We start from the raw sequence: 23,760 nt of genomic DNA on the forward strand, positions 1-23,760 counted from the left end.
AAGCATTAGGAGTTTAGGCATAAGCACAGTCTGTTGGACAGATTGGATCAATATTGCACCACTCAATCAGGAGTGTGTTAGTAGTGGATACTTTGCAGTAGGGGCCTGTTCAGATGGGGCAGTGTTGTGTGTTTTACTGTGTTTGTTTCACACCACCAGGGTGTTTTATACTGGAAGCAAGTGTGTGCTTTAACTCGAATAAAAGCATTGTGATGGTTGAGACTGAAAGATCTGTCTATAATGGTGTATGCTGTTCACTACTATAATCCTGGGGTCTAGAAGTGATTAAGGGGGTGGGGGAATGGGGAAGGGTGATTTGAAATAACAGAGCAAAACCACTTACAATACCATGGGTTCAGGGAGCTCCCACAATGAGCTCAGACATTGCTGGTCTCCACAATCATTCCATGCTACTTTATCCACAAAATTGACCAGAAAGTCTACAGCAGCAGCATGGAGTTTGGTTGTGTGAGTGACCTGCAGTGTATCCCACAGGGACAACTCAGTGGGATTGGTAGAAGCTTACTTTAAAATACCTAGACTGTTCTTCCCAGGGCAGATACCATACTTGAAATTGGATTGTTCCTGGAATTAAATGGTGTCACTCTAATTCATTGTTAAAATGCAAGGAGAGTTTGCCAACATTACAGCAGCTGAGAGTTTGTTATGTTGAGGGACTAAAGAGAGCTGCCATTGATGCAAAGAGCAGAAAGAATATTTACCAGTAGAAGCAGTTACTGTGGCCCAAGCTCAGTGTTCACACCCCGAAAATTCTCTTCCCTCCCACCTCCTTTAAGACACACCCTTAAAGCCTCCCTGTTTGACCAAGAGTTTGTTCATCTTTCCTGTCTCATTCAAATATACTGACACTCCTGCAAAATGCTTTGGAACATTTACTATGTTAAAGGAGCTATATAATCAGCAAGTTGTGTTACAGCATTTCTCTTCACCTATTGTTGCAACACAATATAGAAATGCATGAAGACAATTTGCTCCCAAGGTATAAACAGAATTGAAATTAGATCTTCAACCATGAATATCCAGCTCAATAAATTAGACTTACTCCTGAAGGAAAGAGGAAAATAAAGCGGTTACATAGCCCAGTGTAATTCTTGTCTGAAGTAAACCAAATGTTAATCTGAAGAGAAGTAACCACTCAAATTTACAAGGAGACAAAACCCAGTCCAATATTGGAAAGTATATTTGCAGTTAATTACATTTCACATCAATAGCCCAGTTCTCACAGCCTGTACAAATTCACAAGCCATCATTCTCTACAGGACAGAGTCTCACACTTATATAAAACACAAGTACAGAACACAAGATTCAGTCACTCTCCCCTAGGGTGTGCTTGTCAAACAGGTACTCCCCCACACCATTCTGAGGGGCTCCCAGTCTCTTCAAGTTGGTGATGTGATCGCCAAGCTTCTTGAACATCTTCACTTGTTCATCCAAGTAGTGGGTCTCCAGGAAGTCACACAACTGAAAGAGGGAAACTAGTTATGGCCAGTAGCAGATATCACACAACATCAGAGCTTCCCCTCGAGGTGGGATGTTAAGTCTTGGACTGGAGGAGGGTCAAGTTGGGCAATTGAGATTGATGTAAATTTGCTCTAATGATCCAGTAACTCCTGTACAATGTGAGCTTAGATCCTAGAATCACTGGGACACATTTACTTCTCGATGTCCACAGTAGGCCAACTTCCTAGTCCTCTCCCCACCCGCTGAAGAACCCACGAGTGACACCGAAAAACAAAGGGGGTCATGGGCATGGAGCTCTTTTGAAACAGCTCAAGGACAGCAATGTTCCACCACCTCCAACTTAACCAGAAACCCACATGAGGAACTTACATGAGGGTCAGTGCTCCCAGTGGAGAGTCTGTGCAGATCCAGCAGTCTCTGGTTCACATTCTTCTCCATCTGCAGAGCTCTCTGCATCACCTCCAGACCATTGCTCCACTCATCCTGCTCTGGTTTCTGAAGAGGAAAGTCACAGGTAGTTCACTTACAATGGAACAAACAAAATACACAAGACAGAACAAGGAAAATAGTGGTGAAAAAGCAACCAGACGTCCATGTTACCATAAACAATGTGTCAGAAATATAGAATTACTGCATTCCACCACCAGAACCACGGAATCAAATTGGAACCAATTGCTTCAGAAAGTATTTCAAACAATCAATCAGTCCAAGGGGAGCCAGACAGAAGGCCACTCATTTATTGAATCAAACCTTGATGTCAGACATGATGATCCGTCCTCCACGCCGATTCAAGAATTGCATCAGTTTCTCAGCATGCTCACGTTCCTCGTGTGACTGCTCCTTGAAGAACTCAGCAAAGTGACTCAGGGCAACATCATCCCGGTCAAAATAGAAGGACTACAGAGAGAATTTTAAACAGCTTCTTCAGACTTAGATCTTCATACACAATGCAAGATTATTATTTTCCCCTTAGTTAGCTAATTCTGAGTCTTTCAAAAATAAATACCATTTGTGAACTAGCTAAAGTGCATTTCACTTCACTAATCGGAGTTGGATAACCACTCCTCCCTGTAACAGGATTAGGGATGCCCAGTAAAACTCAATTCTACTCCTGGACAAGTAATACTTCCGGTCAAACAGAGGCCCCGTCTCAGGTGGATGTGAAAGATCTCAAGGAAGAGACATTTACACTAGGCCTATATTATCTAGAGTTAAGAAAAAGAATTAGAGGTGATCTCAATGAAACATACAAAATTCTTACAGCGCTGGACAGGGTAGATGCAGGGAGGATGTTTCCCCTGGCTGGGTAGTCAAGAATAAGACTGAGTGGAGGAGAAATTTCCATTCAGGACTGAGGGGAGGAGAAATTTCTTCCCTCAGAGGGTGGTGAATCTTTGGAATTCACTACCCCAGAAGAGTATATTCAAGACAGATCAATAGATTATTGGATATTAAGGGAACAAAGGGATATAGGGACACTGCAGGAAACTAGAGTTGAGGTAGAAGATCAGCAATGATCTTATTGAATGACAGAGCAGGCTCGAGGGGCCAATGGCCTACTCCTATGTTCCATGTACTACTGCAGGGAGCTCTCTGCAGTGTCCTGGCTAATACTTATCCCTCAACCAACACCACTAAAACAGATGATCTGATCATTATCTCATTGCTGTTTGTGGGAGCTTACTGTGCACTTATTGGGTGCAACATTTCCCACATAACAGGTAACTACACTTAACTCCTTCATTGGCTACAAAGCACTTTGGGACATTCCAAGGTAGTGAAAGGCACTATAGAAATGATTATTCTCCATTCTACTTCAAGATTCAGATAGTGCGAACAATCCTCTACTCCAGTAGTTTACACACCAATAGTGTAATAGAGATCTCAGCAGTGAGCAAGGCTCCAACACCAGGATTCTCAGTACTTCACCTCCAATTAATGAGAACACTAGTGAGGAGCTGTCCACATTTCACTCACTACAGTCCCCCCACTGAAACTGAACATTGTCTCAGGTCAACAGGCCCCTGACCAGGTTTGTGCTCTTCTGTCACACACTCAGGCAGCAGCTGAGCTGGTTTCAGATATTAAACCTCAATAGAGGGTAGCTGCTACAAGGAGCAGTCCATTAACTCAACAAGATCCCCCTGTATTACACACCTGAAGTCCTCACTGCCCATAGACTCTTCTCCCCCAGGAAAGGAAGTCCAGAAAAATACAGTTTAAAGACAGTTCATCAAACTGGAGAATTTCCAACTTTTCAGAATACAAAAATACAAGACTCACCATAGAGTGGTAAACTTAGGAGGAACAGAGCTCCATATTGATCTGCTTGTTGACAGCAGCCTCACAGTCCTTGTGGTAGTTCTGACACACTTGAGAGGCCATCTTCACTATCTATATTATACTATTATTTCTCACAATCACCTGCCACGTTCTAACACTGACCCTTTCTCACACAAGCTCCTGTATTTATACGACTGGGACAGCCTGAATTCAAAGAAGGAATGACATCACCAATGATGATTGACAATCCCTGAGAGCCAATCAGGAATCTTCCTTGAATCCAGTTACCAATTAACAAAGAAAACATAGAAAAATAGGAGCAGTCGTAGGTCATTCGGCCCCTAGAGTCTGCACCATCATTCAATTTGATCATGGCTGATCCTCTATCTCAACACCATATTCTTGCTTTTTTTTTGGGGGGGGCGGGGTGGGGCTGAAGCCCAGAGCCAATCAGAGCTTTGGAAAATATGCCATTTGGCCCAATCAGTCCATGCCGGTGTTTATGTTCCAGTCGAGCCTCGCCTTTCCTCTACATCTATCAGCATAACCCTCTATTCCCTTCTCCATCTTATGCTTGTCTATCCTCCCCTTAAATGCTTCCATACTGTTCACTTAAACCACTACCTGTGGTAGCGAGTTCAACGTTCTCACCACTCTCTGCGTAAAGACGGTTGTCCTGAATTCCCTATTGGATTTCTTGGTGTCTATCATATATTGATGGCCTCTAGTTTTGCTCTTCCCCACAAGTGGAAATATTCTCTCTGTATCCACTCTATCAAACCTTTCATAATTATAAGGACCTCTATTAGGTCACCCCCCCGCCCCCCCTCAGCGTTCTCTTTTCAAGAGTAAAGAGACTCAGCCTGTTTATCCATTCACGATAGGTATACCCTCACATTTCTGGTATTATCCTTGTAAATCTTTTTTGCACCCTCTTCAGTTGTTCTGTAACTGTGCCTCGTCATAGATTCATACAGCACAGAAGGAGGCCATCATGCCTGTGCAGGCTCTTTGAAAGAGTGATCCAATTAGTCCCACTCCTCAGTTCCTTCCCCATCGCCCGACAATATTTTTCTTTCCTCTTATATATCCAATTCCCTTTTCAAAGTTACTGTTGAATCTGCTTCCATGGCCCTTTCAGGCAGTGTGTTCCAGATCACAACAACTCGCTGTGTAAAAACAATTCTCATCTCTCCTCTCTGGTCCTTTGCCTTTCATGTTGGTGTTTCTCTGAGATCCAAAGCCATGATGTCTGGTTTCAGTGCAGAAGTGGTTCAGTCCTGGATTAGCTGATGAGAGGCATTCGCTTGGATTAAAACTCTGCTTTAGATGGGGCAGAGGGAGTGGCAATGAATCAGATCCGGAGCCACCAATCACACCACAGATCCTTATAATTATGAAAAGTTTGATAGAGTGGATAGAGAGAGAATGTTGACCCACCTGAACCAAACATGGATCTGGGTATTTACACCTGTATTGGTCAAAGGATCCATGATGCAGTCACAAAGGGCTTTGAGCAAACTGATGGACATCACATAGTCACACTCAATGGCCACCCCGGTGGGCACTCGAGACTTTGATTCAGGCCTATGGTTACTGGGTCTGAGGGAACCTTTGATCCTTTCCACAGGATCTCTTCGAATTCAGTGTCACTCCCTGTGGGGAATCGAGATGGTGATAGGCACAGAAAGCCCAAGGTGGTGAGATGCTTCCTTGGCCCTTGATGAATTTTCATACAATAGCAAATAAGGTGACTGGAAACTTGGAGAGATGTAAAGACATTAACAAGGAATGACTGAAGATGGCAATTTTATTGCACGCAGTGCAGTTCTCAAATAATTAATTTATAAACATTGGATAAACAGTTGTAGTGTGAACATTTGAATCCATTCCTGCAGTGAAAGAGACACATGGGGATCCAGCAGGATTTGGAGAGGCTGATTGCTATTTGGTATGAAATGCACAAATGGATAAGATTATGGAGGAGCTGTATTGGGTTTATTAATTTGTGGAAGGGTGTGGTGAGGCAGGAGAAATATCTATTGTTTTTGCTTGGTGTTTAAGTTAACTGCTTTTTGCATTTAATGAAATACATTTACTCTTTCCCGAAGAATTACATGTTATTCGAGTGCAATTCATGATTACTTCTCCCTTTAATGCCTTGTACAACTTTTTATACATGTAGGAGTCGAAGTAGACAGGTTATTCAATCCAGAGAGAGACAAAACAGAGAAAATGTTAAGAACCAAATTCAGTCCTCTCCCCTAAAAGGAATCCACACTTTTTGCCCCAAGAGGCCAGTAAGTAAATATATTATTTCAGGTGTATTTCACAATCATAGTTACCTTTAGTACCCTGGGTTCAGGGAGCTCCCACAATGAGCTCAGACATTGCTGGTCGCCACAGTCGTTCTGGTCAATTTTGTGGGTAAAGTAGCACAGAAATTCTGCAGCAGCAGCATGGAGCTTGGTTCCGTGAGCGACCTGCAGTGTATCCCACAGGTACTACTCAGTGGGATTGGTAGAAGCTGACAATAAATACCTAGACTGTTCTTCCCAAGCAGATACCATTCTTGAAATTGGATTGTTTCTGGGAATGAAATAATGTCACTCTAATTCATTGGCAAACTCTCCTTGCATTTTAATACAGTTACAGCAGCTGAGAGTTTGTTGTATTGAGGGATTAAAGAGAGTTGCCATTGATGCAGAGAGCAGAAAGAATATTTACCAGTAGAAGCAGTTACTTTGGCCCAAGCTCAAAGTTCACACCCCGAAAATTCTCTTCCCTCCCCCCTCGTCCAAGACACTCCTTAATACCTTCCTGTCTCATGTGTCTCACTCAAATTGTATTTAGTGACACTCCTGCAAAATGTCTTAGTGAAATGTACTATGTTAAAGGAGCTATATAAAATCGGCAAATTGTTGTGTTACAGCATTTATCTTCACCTCTGCTGCAACACAATCACTGAAAGGCAAGAAGACAATTTGCTCCCAAGTTATAAACCAAATTGAAATTAGATCTTCGACATGCAACACTGAATATCCAGCTCAGTAAATTAAACTTACATCTAAAGGAAAATCGAAAATAAAGCTGTTACACAGCCCAGTGTAATTCTAGTCTGATGTAAACCAATTCATGTTAATCTGAAGATAAGCAACCACTCGAATTTACAAGGAGACAAAACACAGTCCAATATTGGGCAGTTTATTTACAGTTAATTACATTTCACACCAAGAGCACAGGTCTCAACCTATACAAAGTCACTAGTCATCATTCTCTACTTGATTGAATCTCGCACACAATTATATAAAACACAATAAGCTTGTTCCTGGCAGTCAGTTCAATCGCTCTCCCCCAGGGTGTGCTTGTCAAACAGGTACTCTCCCAAGCCATTCTCAGGGGCTCCCAGTCTCTTCAGGTTGGTGATGTGATTTCCAAGCTTCTTGATCATCTTCACTTGTTCATCCAAGTAGTGGGTCTCCAGGAAGTCACAACTGAAAGAGGGAAACGAGTTATGCCCATGAGCAGATATCAAAGAACTTCAGAGCTTATCCCTCGAGAGTTTGGATTTTAATCCTCTTAAATTGTAGAATAGGTCAGTAGTGCAATTGAAATCAATGGAATTACTGCACCATTTAGACTAAACTTGCTGCACGATAGTTGCGGGGACACATTTACTAGTCAATGATCACAGTAGGCCAGCCTCCTGTCCCTTCCTACCTCGCCACCCCCACCCCCCACAAAAAAAAACACACCAACATGAAGCTATTGGACAGAGATCTTTGGAATAGGCTCAAGGACAGCAAGGTTCCACCACCTCCAACTTACCCAGAAACCCACATGAGAAACTTACATGAGGGTCAGTGCTCCCAGTGGAGAGTTTGTGCAGATCCAACAGACTCTGGTTCACATTCTTCTCCATCTGCAGAGCTCTCTGCATCACCTCCAGACCATTGCTCCACTCATCCTGCTCTGGTTTCTGAAGAGAAAATTCTCATTCATTTAAAATGGATTAAACAAAACACAGTATTGAAGGAATTAGGGATGAAAAAAATGTAATCAGAAGTCTAGGATACCATGAAACACTGTGTTAGAATATAGAATTACTGCATTAAGCCATCAACCACTGGAGTCAAATTGATCAGGTGAATAGCATAGATGTATTTAAGGCGAAGCTAAATAAGTACATGAGGGAAAATGGAATAGAAGGGTATGTTGCTCGATAAAGCAAGGTGGGAGGAGATGTCTGGAGCCTAATCACCGGCATAGACCAGTTTGTCCAAATGGCTGGTTCCTGTGCTATAAATTGGAACCAACTGCTTTAGAATGTATTGGGATCAATCAGTCTAAGAGGAGCCAGACAGAAGGCCCCTCGTTTATGGAGCCAAACATTGATGTCTGCCAAGATGATCCGTCCTCCACGCCGATTCTGGAATTCCATCAGTTTCTCAGCATGCTCACGTTCCTCATGTGACTGCTCCTTGAAGAACTCAGCAAAGTGACACAGGGCAACATCATCCCGGTCAAAGTAGAAGGACTGCGGAGAGATCAGAAGCATAGTTGGGTATCACATGGCAGATCCATTATTGTGAGTATTGTACATATAGTCAAACTCAATTTTGCTTCTTTCAAAGGGTTCAAAGTCTCCCTGAATTTCCATGTACAATGTTAAACAAGCTAGCAGCAGCTTACTGACTTCACTAATGTGGTAGAGAGGGGATAATCCCCTCGCAATAGGGAGGCTGGATAATAGAAAATCATAAAAGGTGATTGGCAAAAGGATGAGGACCAGAGGCAGCAATGGGAAACTTTTTTTTTAAATGCATGGGCTGCTTGAAAAGGATGGAGGAAGTAAATTAAATGGCAACAGTTAAAAATAGACATAATATGGACAAATTTGCAGGGCTTTGGGATCAAGCAGGGGAGTGGGACTAGTTTGATAGCTCCACCCAACTTTCAGACATGCTTGATGGGCTGAATTGCCTTCTTTGGTGCTATATCATCCCATGGTTACCAATTCAGCTTTGATAGAACATGCTCAAACAATAAGCTTAATCTTGGCACCCAATTGTAGAGTTACAAATGAGAGAGATTACTATTAACAGTACCACTCTAATCATGGTTTATTGACCTAGATCGATGTTGTACAGGCTAGCCAAGGAGCACTACTGGAACTAGTAGCAAACCCCTTAAAGTAGAGATCTAGTCACAGTGCACAAGTCACGTAGTACATCTGGCCCAAGGGTTACTGGCTACATTCATCCCATGGAACCAAAACTAAGCAGCATTCATTTGGCACCTTCAACATTAAACATCAAGGCATTCCAGCAAACAACCAGATACCACCCCTCAGAGTTTGAGGTCATCAGTAAAGGTCAAGGTAGGGAAGCAGAGGGGTTAAGGGAGAGTCCTGCTGAATTAGGGGGAAAATGGCTGAAGGCTTTACCACCAATAAAACAAAGACAGTTAGAGAAAAGACAGAAGGGCAAAAACTGGTACCTAAAGCGAGGAGGTCAAGAACATTAGGAACAGGAGTCGGCCATTCAGCCCCTCAAACCTGTTCCACCGTTCAATGGTCAGATCTGCAGCTTAACTCCAATTATCCAGCAAGTAATTAGGAAAGCAAATGGTAGGTTAGCTTTTGTTACAAAGAGATTAGAGTTCAAGAGTAAAGAAGTCTTGCTATAATTATATAGGGCATTGGGGAGGACACACCTGGAGTATTGTCGACAGTCCTGTTCTCCTTACCAAACGAAGGACATACTTGAATTAGAGGTGGAACAACAAAGGTTCACTAGACTTGTTCCTGGAATGAAGAGATGGCCCTATGTGGAAAGATTGAGTAGACTAGGCTAATGTTCTAGAGTTTAGTAGAATGAGGTACAAATCTAATTAAACAAAATTCTTAAGGGGCTTGACAGGGTTAATGAAAAAATATTTACCCTAACTGGGGAAATATAGAACCAGGGGGGTCACAGTCTGAGAACAAGGGGTTGGCCATTAAAGACTGAGAGGAGTTGAAATTTATTCACTCAGAGGGTGATGAATTTATGGAATTCTCTACCCCAGAGAACTGTGGATGCTCAGTCGTTGAGTATTTTCAAGACAGAGGTCAATGAATTTTTGGGAACTACCGAAATTATGGGGATAGTGCAGGAAGGTGGAATTGAGGGAGAAGATCAGCCAAATGGCCTACTCCTATTTCTTATGTTCTAATCTCTTGATACCCTTACCCAACAAAAACCTTGCCCAGGCAGCCACAGCCTTGGGTGGGTGGAATGTGGGAAGCAGGGAGAGAAACTATGTTCCAGAATTCCAACACACGTTTGAAAAATTGCTTCCCGACTTCCCTCCTAAATGGCCTGGTTCTAATTTGAAGATGGAATACCCTCATTGCAAACAGCAAGGTAGGGAAAGGCCATGGAGTGGTTTAGAAATGAGGATATGAATTCAGAATTCCATGCATTGAATGCAGAGTGTATTCCAAACAAACTTCAACTACAAGCTCACAAGAGCCCAGGAAAGTGAGTCATTAAGATTCTCCAAATATGGCTCAGGTACTGCATGGAATAGAGAGGCAGTTTGTTAAAGAATACACAAGGTGATATCGTATATTATAGTATAGCTTTAACAAATGAATTCACTGTGTAACAAGTGAGGGGTGGGCCGGATACAGCACAGAATCCAGTAAATTCACATTGCACAGGTTCCATTGTGAAGTGCTCAGAAATAGAAGACTCACCATGGAGAGGTAAATATAGGAGGAACAGAGCTCCATGTTGACCTGCTGGTTGACAGCAGCCTCACAGTCCTTGTAGTAGTTCTGACGCACTTGAGAAGCCATCCTAATTTGCTTTTCCAAAATTCTAAGCCTTATTGAAGCAAGAAGCTGAGACTTAGCTCATTTCAAACTCCTGTCTTGAAACTGCTGGATAATCCAGGGGTGGACAGCCTAGCTGTGAGTGACATTCCTCAATACCCAATCACAAGTTGCAGCCTCTGTCAGAGCACCAATCAAGTAAAGGGAGGAGGGGCCATGACTCCCAGCGCCAGTCATGAACTTTGAAGAATGAACATCATTGACTGACTCTGCTTTTTGCCGGCAATTGTCAATATAAAGTCAAGCATGTACCCCCTTTTTAAAGGAGCATAACCAATAAAGACTGCTAAAAAATATGTTAAAGGAAACTTAAGAAATTAAATTAAAATTCTATACCCGGGGTGATGATGCACTCCAGTCTCTTCTCTCACGGAAGGCTACGAGCGTGCCGATGGACACCGCATGCTCCATCTCCAGGGACACCCGGGCGCGAACGTAGCCGCGGAAGAGAGATGGGCAGTCGGACCGAATGAACACCTCGAACAGCCGCTGCCCGACCCTGTTGATGGCCCACTTGCCCAGGTTAATTGAAGCCTCCGTTGTTTGCAAGTCAGTGTCTTTTTAATAGTTCTGCGCGGTTCAGTGGGTTGAACATTTTCAGGTATCTGCGGATGCAACATCCAAAGGCAGACCAGTGAGTCTGCAAAGCAACCGACAGCGGGTCAGGTGACTGGACAGTGCGTGTGAGGAATGTGACAAGCGCAAGTGCTCAGATACTCCATCACTTCCAAGTTTAGTGAGCACCTGTACACACAGGAGCTAGAATGTGGCGAGGACCGTGGGATTTTGAGTTCTTGTTATGTTACCATGACATTTTACAAACAATGAAATGGACTGCTGTCCAAAAAGAAAGAAAGACTTGCATCCGAATATCTCCTTGCATCTAGACTTCATTGTGGCAGCCTTGGGAACGCTTATCCTATTAGAAAGAAGAAATAATTACATTTATATAGCGCCTTTCATGGTCTCAAGATGTCCCAAAGGTCTTTACAACAAATGAAGTATTTTTGGAAGTATAGTCAATGTTGTAATGTAGGAAATTACAACAATGCGTGCGGCAGACAATTTGCGCACAGCAAGCTCCCGCAAACAGCAGTGTGATAATGACCAGATAATCTGTTTAGGTTGAGGGATAAATATTGTCAAGGACAACAGAGAGAACTCCCCCTGCGCTTCTTCGAAATACCATCCTGAGATCTTTTATGTCCACCTAAGTGAGCAGCGGTCTGGCGCCTCATCCGAAAGGCAGCACCTCCGACAGTGTTGGTCTTCCTCAGTACTGCCCCTCCGACAGTGCTGGTCTCCCTCAGTACTGCCCCTCCGACAGTGCAGCGCTTCCTCAGTACTGCCCCTCTGACAGTGCAGCGCTCCCGCAGTGCTGCCCCTCCGACAGTGCAGCACTCCCTCAGTACTGCGCCTTTGACAGTGCAGCGCTCCCTCAGTACTGCCCCTCCAATAGTGCAGTAGTTCCTTAGTACTGCCGTTCCAACAGTGCAGCACTCCTCAGTACTGCACCTCTGACAGTGCAACACTCCCTCAGTACTGCCCCTCCGAAAGTGCAGCGCTCCTTCAGTACTGTCCCTCTGACAGTGCAATGCTCCCTCAGTACTGCACCTCTGACAGTGCAGCACTCCCTCAGTACTACCTCTTGTCTGTCAATATCTAGCTCAATCATCTCTAAATTCTCCACGGTCTCTGCCTCCGCGATTCCCAGACTCAACTCCTGTGTTGGTGGCTTGTGGCCCAGAGCCATTTAGTTTGTGTTCCCACTGTCGAATTAACTTCCCTTCTCTCATTCTCTTGCATGTTCCCAAATTTAATGCTATTTCCCACCCAGCAGCGCATCTCGATACCTTTGTATTTGTAGGACTGCCTCGCCCCTATTATTAGATCCATGCAAGTTTTGAATGTGTATGTGTTTTTTTTTATGTTTTAAATATCTGAGAAGACACCTTTTGCACTTGTGCATTCTGTCTGATTTTACATGTACTACGGTAATTCTGCAGTACATTCTGATGGGGCTTGACAGGATAGATGTAGGGAGGATGTTTCCCCTGGCTGGGGAGTCTAGAATACGTGCTCACAGTTTCAGAATAAGCAGTCGGCCATTTAGGATTGAGATGAGGAGAAATTTCTTCACTCAGTCGGTGGTGAATCTTTGGAATTCTCAACCCCAGAGAGCTGTGGAGGCTGCGTCATTGAATACATTTAAGGTGGAGATAGATGGATTTTTGAACGATAAGGGAGACAAAGGTTATGGGGAACAGGCAGGAAATTGTTGAGGCCAAGATCAGATCAGTCATGATATTACTGAATGGAGGTGCAGGCTTGAGGGGCCAAATGGACTAATCACATGATGTAAACCTCTCTGCCTCCTTTAAGACACTTGACCAGTTCAGCTGTTGTATTACAGCATTGCAACACAAGAATGAAATGCATGAATAGAATTTGCAAGATATACGTAGAATTGAAATGAGGTCTTCAACATGTCTGGATATCTGTCGTAGATTGGGTTTTGTGCAATGAAAAGGGGTTAATTAATTGTCTTTTTATGCAGGGTCCTTTAAGGAAGAGTGACCATAACATGATTGAATTCATGAAGAAATTCTTCAAGAAGATGGAAAGTGAAGTAGTCCAATCCAAAACTCGGGTCATAAATCTAAACAAAGGAAACTACGAAGGTGTAAGGAATTAATTGTCTATGATAGATTGAGAATATTAATTAAAAGTCATGACGATAGATAGTAAACGGCTAACATTTAAGGAACGAATGCATGAATTGCGACATTTATACATTCCTTTCTGGTACAAAAACACAAAAGGAAAATTGGCCCAACCACATCTTACAAAATAAATTAAGGGTAATATTCGATCCAAAGAGGAGTTATACAAAATTGCCAGAAAAAATAGCAAGCCTGAGGATTGGGAACAGTTTAGAATTCATCAAAAAAGGATCAAGAGATTGATTAAGAGGGAAAAATGAGTATGAGATTAAACTTGCAAAGATCATAAAAACCGACAGCAAAAGTTTCTACAAGTACGTAAAAAGAAAAAGATATTGAAGATAAATGTAGGTCCTTTACAGTCAGAAACAGGAGAATTTATAATGGGGAACAAGGAAATGGCAGAACAATTAAATACTTCAGCTGTCTTCACAGAAGAGGACACAAATAACATCCCAGAAATGCTAGGAAACTAAAGGTCTAGTGAGCAAGAGAAATTAAAGGGAATGAATATGAGTAAGAAAATAGTGCTGGAAAAATTAATGGGACTGAAAGCTGATAAATCGCCAGGGCCCTGATAATCTGCATCCCAGAGTATTAAAAGTGATAACCATCGAAATAGTGAATGCATTGGTTGTCATCTTTCAAAATTCTATAGATTATGGAACAGTTGCTGCGGATTGGATGGTGGCAAATGTAACCTCACTATTTAAAAAGGAGGAAGAAAGATAGATATCTTGATACAAAAGGCATCAAGGGCTATGGGGTAAAAGCATGAACATGGTGATGTTAAAGGATCAGTTTTGATCATATTGAATGGCGGTGCAGGCTTAAAAGACTGAATGGCCTACTACTGCTCCTATATGTTTTTATGAATATAAATATTAAAATTAACCCAGCAAAAAGAGAAAAATTATTAGGACTGTTCCCACTGGCAGAAGGGTTGAGAACCAGCAGACACAGATTTAAGGTGATTGACAGAAGAACCACAGCGGACATGAGGAAAAACTTTTATGCAGTGAGTGCTTAGTATCTGGACTGCACTGCCTGAGAGGGTGGTGGAGGCAGATTCAATCGTGGAATTGAACAAGTAGCTGAAAGAATAAAAATTGCAGTGCTACAGGGAAAGTGCAGGGGAATAGGACTAGCTGAAGTGCTCTTGGCAAGCCAGCACAGGTTCGATGGGCTGAATGGCCTCGCGGGCTGTAACCAATGTATGACTGTTGCATAGCTGAGTGCAATACTTGTGCTGCAAACAAGTTATGGTAAATGGAAAATAAGCAACCACTCAAACTTGCAAGGAGACAAAACCCAGTCCAATGTTGAACAGTTTATTTAGTTAATTACATTTCACATCAAGAGCCCAGGACACCCACACACGAGTACTGGTCAGAAGCTTCAGTCACTCTCCCCCAGGGTGTGCTTGTCAAACAGGTACTCTCCCAGGCCATTCTCAGGGGCTCCCAGTTTCTTCAGGTTGGTGATGTGATCCCCAAGCTTCTTGATCATCTTCACTTGTTCATCCAAGTAGTGGGTCTCCAGGAAGTCACACAACTGAAGGAGAAAATGGAAATGAGTTATGACAGTAGCAGATATCAAGGAACATTGGAGGTTACCCCTGGAGTTTGGATTTTAATCCTCTTGGATTGGAGGATAGTTAAGTGGTGCAATTGAAATTGATGGAATTACTGCATCATTTAGATGAAATCTTGCTGTACAAAAAGGGTGCTGGGATCAGACACATGTACAATATCTCCCCCCAAAAATAGACCCAACACAAAGCTATTGGGCATGGAGATCTTTTAAAATTAAGTTCAAGGACAGCAACTTACCCAAAAGTCCACATTGAAGCATTAGGAACTTACATGAGGGTCAGTGCTCCCAGTGGAGAGTTTGTGCAGATCCAGCAGACTCTGGTTCACATTCTTCTCCATCTGCAGAGCTCTCCGCATGGCCTCCAGACCATTGCTCCACTCATCCTGCTCTGGTTTCTGAAGAGGAAAGTCACAGTTCCTTTACAATGGATGAAACAAACAAGTATTTTTTATGCCTTCAGATGCTCTGATAATGACTCCACAAGGCAATGTATTGTAGTGACCTTAGTCCATTTAATGCAACTCCAGTGTGAGGATCACACATGGTGGCCTGCCTGTTATACTTGGCCTGGCATACCTGTACAGGTAACCTACAACCTGACTGTAGTGCCCTCTAGTGGCACATATGTAATAGTACAACTAGTAAACAGGTTTGGAAACAGGACAGTATTGAAGGAAATTAAGGATGAAAAAAATGCAATCAGAAGTCTAGGTTACCATGAACCAATGTATTAGAACATAGAATGACTGCATTAAGCCATCAATCACTGGTGTCACATTGATGGTGAATATCAGATGTATTTAAGGGGAAGCTAAATAAGTACATGAGGGAAAAAGGAATAGAAGGATATGTTGCTCGATAAAGCAAGGTGGGAGGACAATGTCTGGATCCTGATCACCGGCATAGTCCAGTTTGTCCAAATGGCTGGTTCCTGTGCTGCAAATTGTTCCCAATACATTCTAAAGCAGTTGGTTCCAATCAGTCTAAGGGGAGCCAGACAGAAGGCCACTTGTATATTGAGCCAAACCTTGATATCAGACAAGATGATTCGGCCTCCACGCCGATTCTGGAATTCCATCAGTTTCTCAGCATGCTCACGTTCCTCATGTGACTGCTCCTTGAAGAACTCAGTAAAGTGACGCAGGGCAACATCAACCCGGTCAAAGTAGAAGGACTATGGAGAGATCAGAAGAGTAGTTGATTATTGCATGGCAGACCCATCCTCAGACATTGTACAAGAAGCCACTCATTTTTCTTCCTTTCAAGGGCTGTCTCACTGAACTTGTATGTACATAGTTATGGAAACTAACACCTACTCAACTAACCTGGCAAAGACATTGGATAATCTCACCTCCAGCAATAGGGAAACTGGCAAATGGAAACTTCACAAGAACATGAGAAATAGGAACAGGAGTAGGCCATACGGCCCCTCGAGCCTGCTCAGTTATTCAAGATCATGGCTGATCTGATGATGGACTCTTCTCCACTTCCCCGCCCGCTCCCCCATAACCCCTTGTCATTTAAGAAACTGACTATTTCAGGCTTAAATTTATTCAATGTCTCAGCTTCCACAGCTCTGAGGCAATAAATTCCAGATTGACAAACCTCAAAAAATTTCTCATCTCAGTTTTAAATGGGCAACCCCTTATTCTAAGATCATGCCCTCTAGTTCTAGTCTCCCACATCAGTGGAAACATCCTCTCTACATGCACTCAGTCAACCCCCTCAAGCTTATACATTCCAATAAGATCACCTCATTCTTCTGAATTTCATTTTTATCCATTTAAATAAAGATCTACTCTTAGATTCTTTTTCTGCCAAAGTGCATGAACTCCCTTTCCAACAGTCAAAAATTTGCCCACTCACAGCCTGCTTATGTCCTTTTGCAGAATTGTGTGTCCTCCTCACATGTGACTGATGAAAAAGCTGGGAGGAACAGCAAACTAGGCTATGTTACTAACTTGGAAGAAGGAACTGGGTGTAATATAGATTGTAAATAGTTGGGGTCCCAGCACTGATCCCTGCGACACTATTAGTTACTAGTTGCCAACTAAAGAATGAACCATTTATCCCGAATCGGTTCCTTAGCCAATCCTCTATTCATGCTAATATATTACCCCCAAAGCCCATGAACTTTTACCTTGTGCAGCAATCTTTTATGTGGCACCTTGTCAAATGCCTTCTGGAAGTCTAAATACACCAGCCACTGGTTCCCCTCTATCCACCCTGTTTGTTACATCCTCAAAAGAATTCCAGCAAATTTGTCAAACACAACTTCCCCTTCAGGCAGAGTCAACATGGATTTATGATCAAATTTTGCTTTTCCCAAATGTCCTGCTACTTTAATAATGGACTCCAACATTTTCCCAATCACAGATATTAGGCCAACTGGTCTATAGTTTCCTGCTTTTTGTCTGCCTCCTTTTTTAAAATAGGGGCATTATATTTGCAGTTTTCCAATCTGCTGGGACCACCCCAGAATCCAGGGAATTTTGGATTAAAACAACTAATGCATCCACAATTCCTGCCACTACTTCTCTTAAGATTCTAGGATGCAAGCCATCAGGTCCAGGAAATGTATCTGCCTTTAGCCCCATTATCTTACTAAGTACTACCTCCTTAGGTGATTGAGATTGTATTAACTTCCTCCCCCGCATCCCCCCCACCCCACCCCATAGCCCCTTGACAATCCACCATTGGAATGTTGTTACTGTCCTCTACCATAGACAGATACAAAATATTTGTTCAGATTTTCTGCCATCTTTATGTGCCCCATTACTAATTCCCCAGTCTCATCCTCTTACTGATTTGCACAAATTTGCAGGCTATGGGAACACATGGAGTTGTATCGCTTCACCCAACATTCAGCAAGGCACAATGGACTGAATGGCCTCCTGTACTGCATCATTCCATGATCACCAATTCAGCTTTGATTGAACATGCTCAAAACTGGAACCTTAATCTTGGCACCCAATATTCATTGTAGCTCTGGAAATTAGTGAAGGAATTGCCACAAAATTTATACACTGGTCACCAGTAGCACATTCCAATAATCATTGTAGATTGACCCAAATATATTTTGTATAGGCTAGTTGAGGGGCAGTATTGGAAGTCAAAGCAGCTTCCGAAACTAGAGATCTAATCATAGTGTAGTATTCATAACATACAAAAAAGGAGAAAAACCAGCTGAATTTTACTGGCTACATTCATGCCAAGGAACTAAAACTACCACAGGCAGCATTAATTTGGCACAGTCTACACAAATCAAAGCATTGTAGAGGAGAACCAGAGACCACAGAATAAAAGTTATGAGAACCTCTCAGAATTTAAGGCGTTTGTGAAGATCGCAGGGTAGGAAAGCAGAGGGGTTAAAGGAGAGGCCGCTGAGCACAGACAATTGATGATTAACTTTTTTTGTTTTATTGGTGGTAAAAGTTGGAGGAAAGACAGAGGGATACAAACTGGTGTTTAAAATTCAGAGGTTAGAAACACTAGGAACAGGAGGGAAGCAGAAACATTTGTAACACTTTCTTCCCATCCTCCCCCTGTGGAGGTGAGGGATGGCTGGGAAAGAAAGGGTTTCAGATTTCCACCACACTTGTGGGAAAGAATACTTCCTGACTTCCCTCCTAAATGGCCCAGCTGTATTTTTATGACATCACCCATTGAACCAGCAATGTAAGGAAAGTCCATGGAGTGATTTAGAATGAGGATACAAATTCTGAATTCCTCACATTGAGTGTAGAATTTATTCCAAATAAACTTGATCAAGCTAAAGAGCCCAGGAAAATGTTTAAAGATAATCAGATAATGATGATTCAGCTACTGCAAGGAACAGAGAGAGTTTGTTAATGAATTCACAGGAAGATAAATTGTATTATATTGTAGCTTTACAATGAATTAACGACATAAATTGAAGGGGGTGTGCAGATAGAAAAAGGTGGTTTGGGTACAGCACAGGATTTCATAAATTGACATTACACAGTCTCCATTGTGAAGTGACAAAAATCACAAAACTCACCATAGAGAGATAAAAATAGGAGGAATTGAGCTCCATGTTGATCTGTTTATTGACAGCATCCTCACAGTCCTGGTGGTAGTTCTGACGCACTTGAGAAGCCATCTTAATGTTTTATTTTTTTCAAAGTAAAAAATTTATCAAATTACAAAGGTAACATTGAGCAAAGCTCAAACTCCTATATTTACACTGAGGGATAATCCAGGGTGTGGCACTCTTGATGATGAGTGACAGTCATCAATACCCAATCAGAAGTTGCAGCCTCTCAGAGCACCAATCAAATAAAGGGAGGAGGGGGATGGACTCCCAGAGCCAGTCAGATCTTTGAAGAATGAGCTTCATTGGCTGACAACTCAATGAGGATCTCAATTGTCCGAACTTTCCTCAAACACAGTTCAAATATCCCGAGTCACAGGTTTAATTGGATCCTCTATTCTTTGGGCTAATTATTGGAATGTTTAATTCAACTATCGGAAACACTTAAACAATAAGTGCCCCCTTTATAAGAGGGATTAAACTGTAAGATCCACATTATGACAAATCTAACATAAAAACTTGAAAAATGTTACTTTATTTCCCTGTATCCACGCTGCACTCCAGTCCCTCTGATGCCTACCGGTCACGGAAAGCCTCAAGCATATCGGCAGACACCGCGTGCTCCCATTCCAGGGGCACTCGGGCACGGAAAAAGTCGCGGAAGAGAGGCAGGCAGATGGAGAGAACACCCCATCGACCGTGCTCTGTCTGGACCAGTTAATGGCCACCTTGAAAGATTCATTGAATCCTCTGTTGTTTGCGAGTCAGTGTCTTTTTAATAGTTCTGGATTGTTCAGTAGGTTGGTCATTTGCAGGTATCTGCGGGTTTGAAGCAACATCCAAAGAACTCATTGGACATTTGTCGCTAGACTTATGTCTAGAAATAGAGACAGAGAAGTCGAGAAAGGGAAGTGAAGTGACCGAGATGGACCATGTGAAGGTGAGTGAAGGGTGGAAATTGGGAACATAGTGAATTAAATTTTCCAGTTTATTGTGAGAGCAGGAAAAGGCACCGATGTTATCAATGTGCTGGAAAAAGAGGTGAGTGAGGGGCCATGGTGGGATTTTAATACAAGGATAAGAATCTTGAATTTGAGGCGCTGTCAGACCGGGAGCCAATGATGGTCCACAAGCACAGGGGTCATGGGTGAGTGGGACTAGATGTGTGTTAGGATACGGGCAGCAGAGTTTTGGATAAGCTTAAGTTTATGGAGCATGTAAGGCTAGCAGGAGAGCATTGAAATAGTCAATTCTAGAGATAAAAAGGCACAGATGAGTGTTAACCATTGGCGCAGTTCTGAGCTCAGAGCGAGGAATACCTGCAGCTGAACCCATCATCATAGGCAGTCGCTCGGCATCGAGGAAGACTTGCTTTCACTCCTAAAGTGAGTTCTTTGGTGGCTGAACAGTCCAACATGAAAGCCACAGACCCTGTCACAGATGGGACAGATATTCATCGGGGGAAGGGGGTGGGTGGCACTGATTTACCACATGCTCCTTCCGCTGCCTGCGCCTGACCTCTTCATGTTCGCAGCTTTGAGATTCGAAGAGCTCAACACCCTCCCGGATGCACTTTCTCCACCTAGGGACGTCTTCGGCCAGGGTCTCCCAGGCATCAGTGGTGCTGTCGCACTTCTTCAGGGAGGCTTTGAGGGTGTCCTTGAAACATGTCCGCTGACCACTTTTGGCTCGTTTGCCATGAAGGAGTTCTGCATAGAGCAGTTGCTTACGGAGTCTCATGTCTGGCATGTGGACTAAGTGGCCTGCCCAGCAAAGCTGATCGAGTGAGGTTATTGCTTCAATGCTGGGGATGTTAGCCCGGGCGAGGAAACTGATGTTGGTGCATCTGTCTTCCCAGGGGATTTGCAGGATCTTCCGGAGACATCTTTGGCGATATATCTCTAGCGACTTGATGTGCCTTCTGTAAGTCGTCAATGCCTCTGATCCATACAGGAGGGTGGGTATTGCTACAGCCCTGTAGACCGTGAGCTTGGTGGTAGATTTGAGGGCCTGGTCTTCGAACACTCTTTCCTCAGGCAGCCGAAGACTGCACTGGCGCACTGGAGGCGATGTTGAATCTCCGCATCAATGTCTGCCTTTGTTGACAGGAGGCTCCCAAGGTATGGGAAGTGGTCCACGTTGTCGAGGGCCACGTCGTGAATCTTGATGTCTGGAGGGCAGTGCTGTGCGGTGAGGACAGGCTGGTGGACAACCTTTGTATTACAGATGTTAATCGTAAGACCTATGATTTCATATGCCTCGGTGAATACATCGAATATATCCTGGAGTTCAGCCTCAGAATGTGCGCAGACACAGGCGTCGTCCGCATACTGCAGTTGAACGACAGAGGTTTGGGTGGTCTTGGACCAGGTCTGGAGACGGCATAGGTTAAACTGCTTCCCACTGGTTCTGTAGTTTAGTTCCTCTCCAGCGGGGAGCTTGTTGACAGTGAGGTGGAGCGTGGCAGCGAGGAAGATTGAGAAAAGCGTTGGAGCAATGACGCAGCCCTGTTTGACCCCGCTTTAGACGAGGAATGGGTCTGCAACAAATCCGCTGATACGGATCACGGCCTGCATGTCGTCGTGGAGCAGGCGAAGGAAGTTGACAAACTTTTGGGGGCAGCCAAAACGGAGGAGGACGCTCCATAAGCCCTCACGGTCGACAGTGTCAAAGGCCTTTGTAAGATCGAAAAATGCCACGTATAAGGGCTGGTGCTGCTCCCTGCACTTTTCCGGCAGTTGGCGTGCTGCAAAGATCATGTCCATTGTTCCCCGTAGGGGACGAAATCCGCACTGTGACTCTGGGATGAGCTCCTCGGCCACACGGACATGGTGAACTGAACCACATCCCTGTGTAGCATGTTAAATTTATATAGAACCTTGGCGAGACAACACTTGGAGTATTGTGCACAGTTCTGTTCTCCATAGAATTATATAGAAAGTTAGAATTCATAATCGAAGAGAGACTTCAAAAGAAACTTCTTTACTCAGAGAGTATTAAGAATGTTTAACTCGCTATCGAAAGGAATAGTTGAGGCAAAAAGCATAGATGCATTTAAAGGGAAGCTAGATAAACACATGAGGGAGGAAGGATTGGAAGGATATGCTGATAGGGTTAAATGAAGTTGGGAGGAGGCTCAGTGTGTGAAGTCAAGTCCTCTCACTCTCCATGCTCATGATTGAAAGACTATTAAATCAATCTTGTCCCATTCGGTTCATCACCTCATCCTTGATGCGTTTTACATTCGGGAAGAACCGCTCACCACTGCAATTTGCCAGACTGAATGGCCTTTTTCTGTGCTGTAAATTCTATGTAATTCTTAAAACACGGGCACCTGTAAAGTTTTTCACAATCAGTGAGCTGAAGAATTTGTTTTGTCGGAAACATGAAGCCATCAAACCCATCAGCATGCAAAACCAACCTGAATTGTAGAATTGTGCGTCTTCAACGTATGAATTGTGGTGACATCGATACTCCAAAAATGCCATTGAGATATGCAAAGTTTTATGTATTTAACCCCTTGCACCCTGTATTACATCACCACCAGAGGGCCTAACTGTAGGAGTCCAAAGGGATCCGAGCATCCCTTGGGAGCACGGTATATAAGCATGCCACCCACGAGGTACCTGCACACTGGAGTGTTATTAAAGGAGCTAAGGTCACAATTGCTCATTGTTCACAGTACTCAGTTTTATCCTTTATAGAGAAAGCATCACAAAGAGTACGGTAACATAATGGTTATGTTACTGGACGAGTAATCCAGAGGCCTGGACTAATGATCCAAAGTCCCATCACAGCAGCTGGGGAAATTAAATTCAGTTAAGTAAATTAAAATCTGGAATAAAAAGCTAGTATCAGTAATGTTGCCCAGGGAACTAGCGGATTGTCTTAAAAACCCATCTGCTTCACTAATGTCCTTAGGGAAGGAAATCTGCCATCCTTACCTGGCCTGGCCTATATGCGACTCCAAACTCAAAGCAATGTGGTTGAGTCTTAACTGCCCTCCGAAAAGGCCTAGCAAGCCACTCAGTTACAACAAACCGCTACGAGAAACAATAATAAAAATAAACAGGACGGACCACCCGGCATCGACATCGGCACCGGCTTCTGACATGACAGTGGTACACCCTGCCCAGTCGACCCTGCAAAGTCCTCCTCACTAACATCTGGTATCTTCTGCCAAAATGGGGAGAGCTGTCCCACAGGTTAGTCAAGCAACAGCCCGACATAGTCATAATCAAAGAATCATACATTTCAGCCAATGTCCCAGATTCCTCCATCACCATCCCTGCGTATGTCATGTCCCACCAGAATGGCAGATCCACCAGAGGTGGCGACACAGAGGTTTACAGTCGGGAGGGAGTAGTGGTAGGAGTCCTCAACTGTTACTCTGGTCCCGATCAAGTCCCATGGGTTGAGGTCAAGCATGGGCAGGGATACCTCCTGCTGATTACCACCTACCGCCCTCCTTCAGCTGGTGAATCAGTACTCCTCCATGTTGAAGGCCACTTGTAAGATGCACTGATAGTAGCAATGGGCTTCAGTGGCCATCACCCAGAGTGGCTCGGTAGCACTGACCAAGCGGGCTGAGTCCTGAAGGACAAAGCTGCCGGATTGGGCTTGTGACAGATGGTGAGAGAATCAACACAAGGGAAAAATCTACTAAACTCGTCCTCACCAATCAACTGTCACAGATTCATCTGTCCATGACAGTATTGGTAGCAGTGACCACCACACAGTCC

General features: G+C 43.5%; 2 protein-coding genes and 1 pseudogene across 2 annotated transcripts; all 3 read right to left on the reverse strand.

Moving 5' to 3' along the window:
- Nucleotides 1–1,326: 1,326 nt before the first annotated feature.
- LOC139262540 (ferritin heavy chain B-like) lies at nt 1,327–3,867 on the reverse strand (annotated as a pseudogene).
- Nucleotides 3,868–7,105: 3,238 nt separating this feature from the next.
- LOC139262541 (ferritin heavy chain B-like) lies at nt 7,106–10,609 on the reverse strand. The gene is made up of 4 exons (XM_070877705.1): nt 10,508–10,609; nt 8,156–8,302; nt 7,602–7,744; nt 7,106–7,259 (listed from the first exon to the last, which is right to left on the reverse strand). The coding sequence occupies exons 1-4, from the start codon at nt 10,607–10,609 to the stop codon at nt 7,106–7,108; spliced, it is 546 nt and encodes a 181-aa protein (XP_070733806.1).
- Nucleotides 10,610–14,766: 4,157 nt separating this feature from the next.
- On the reverse strand, nt 14,767–19,087 carry LOC139262202 (ferritin heavy chain-like). The gene is made up of 4 exons (XM_070877346.1): nt 18,986–19,087; nt 15,992–16,138; nt 15,234–15,359; nt 14,767–14,922 (listed from the first exon to the last, which is right to left on the reverse strand). The coding sequence occupies exons 1-4, from the start codon at nt 19,085–19,087 to the stop codon at nt 14,767–14,769; spliced, it is 531 nt and encodes a 176-aa protein (XP_070733447.1).
- Nucleotides 19,088–23,760: the final 4,673 nt, after the last annotated feature.

Source organism: Pristiophorus japonicus, chromosome 4 (assembly GCF_044704955.1).
Source record: "Pristiophorus japonicus isolate sPriJap1 chromosome 4, sPriJap1.hap1, whole genome shotgun sequence".
NCBI classification, from domain to species: Eukaryota; Metazoa; Chordata; class Chondrichthyes; family Pristiophoridae; genus Pristiophorus; species Pristiophorus japonicus.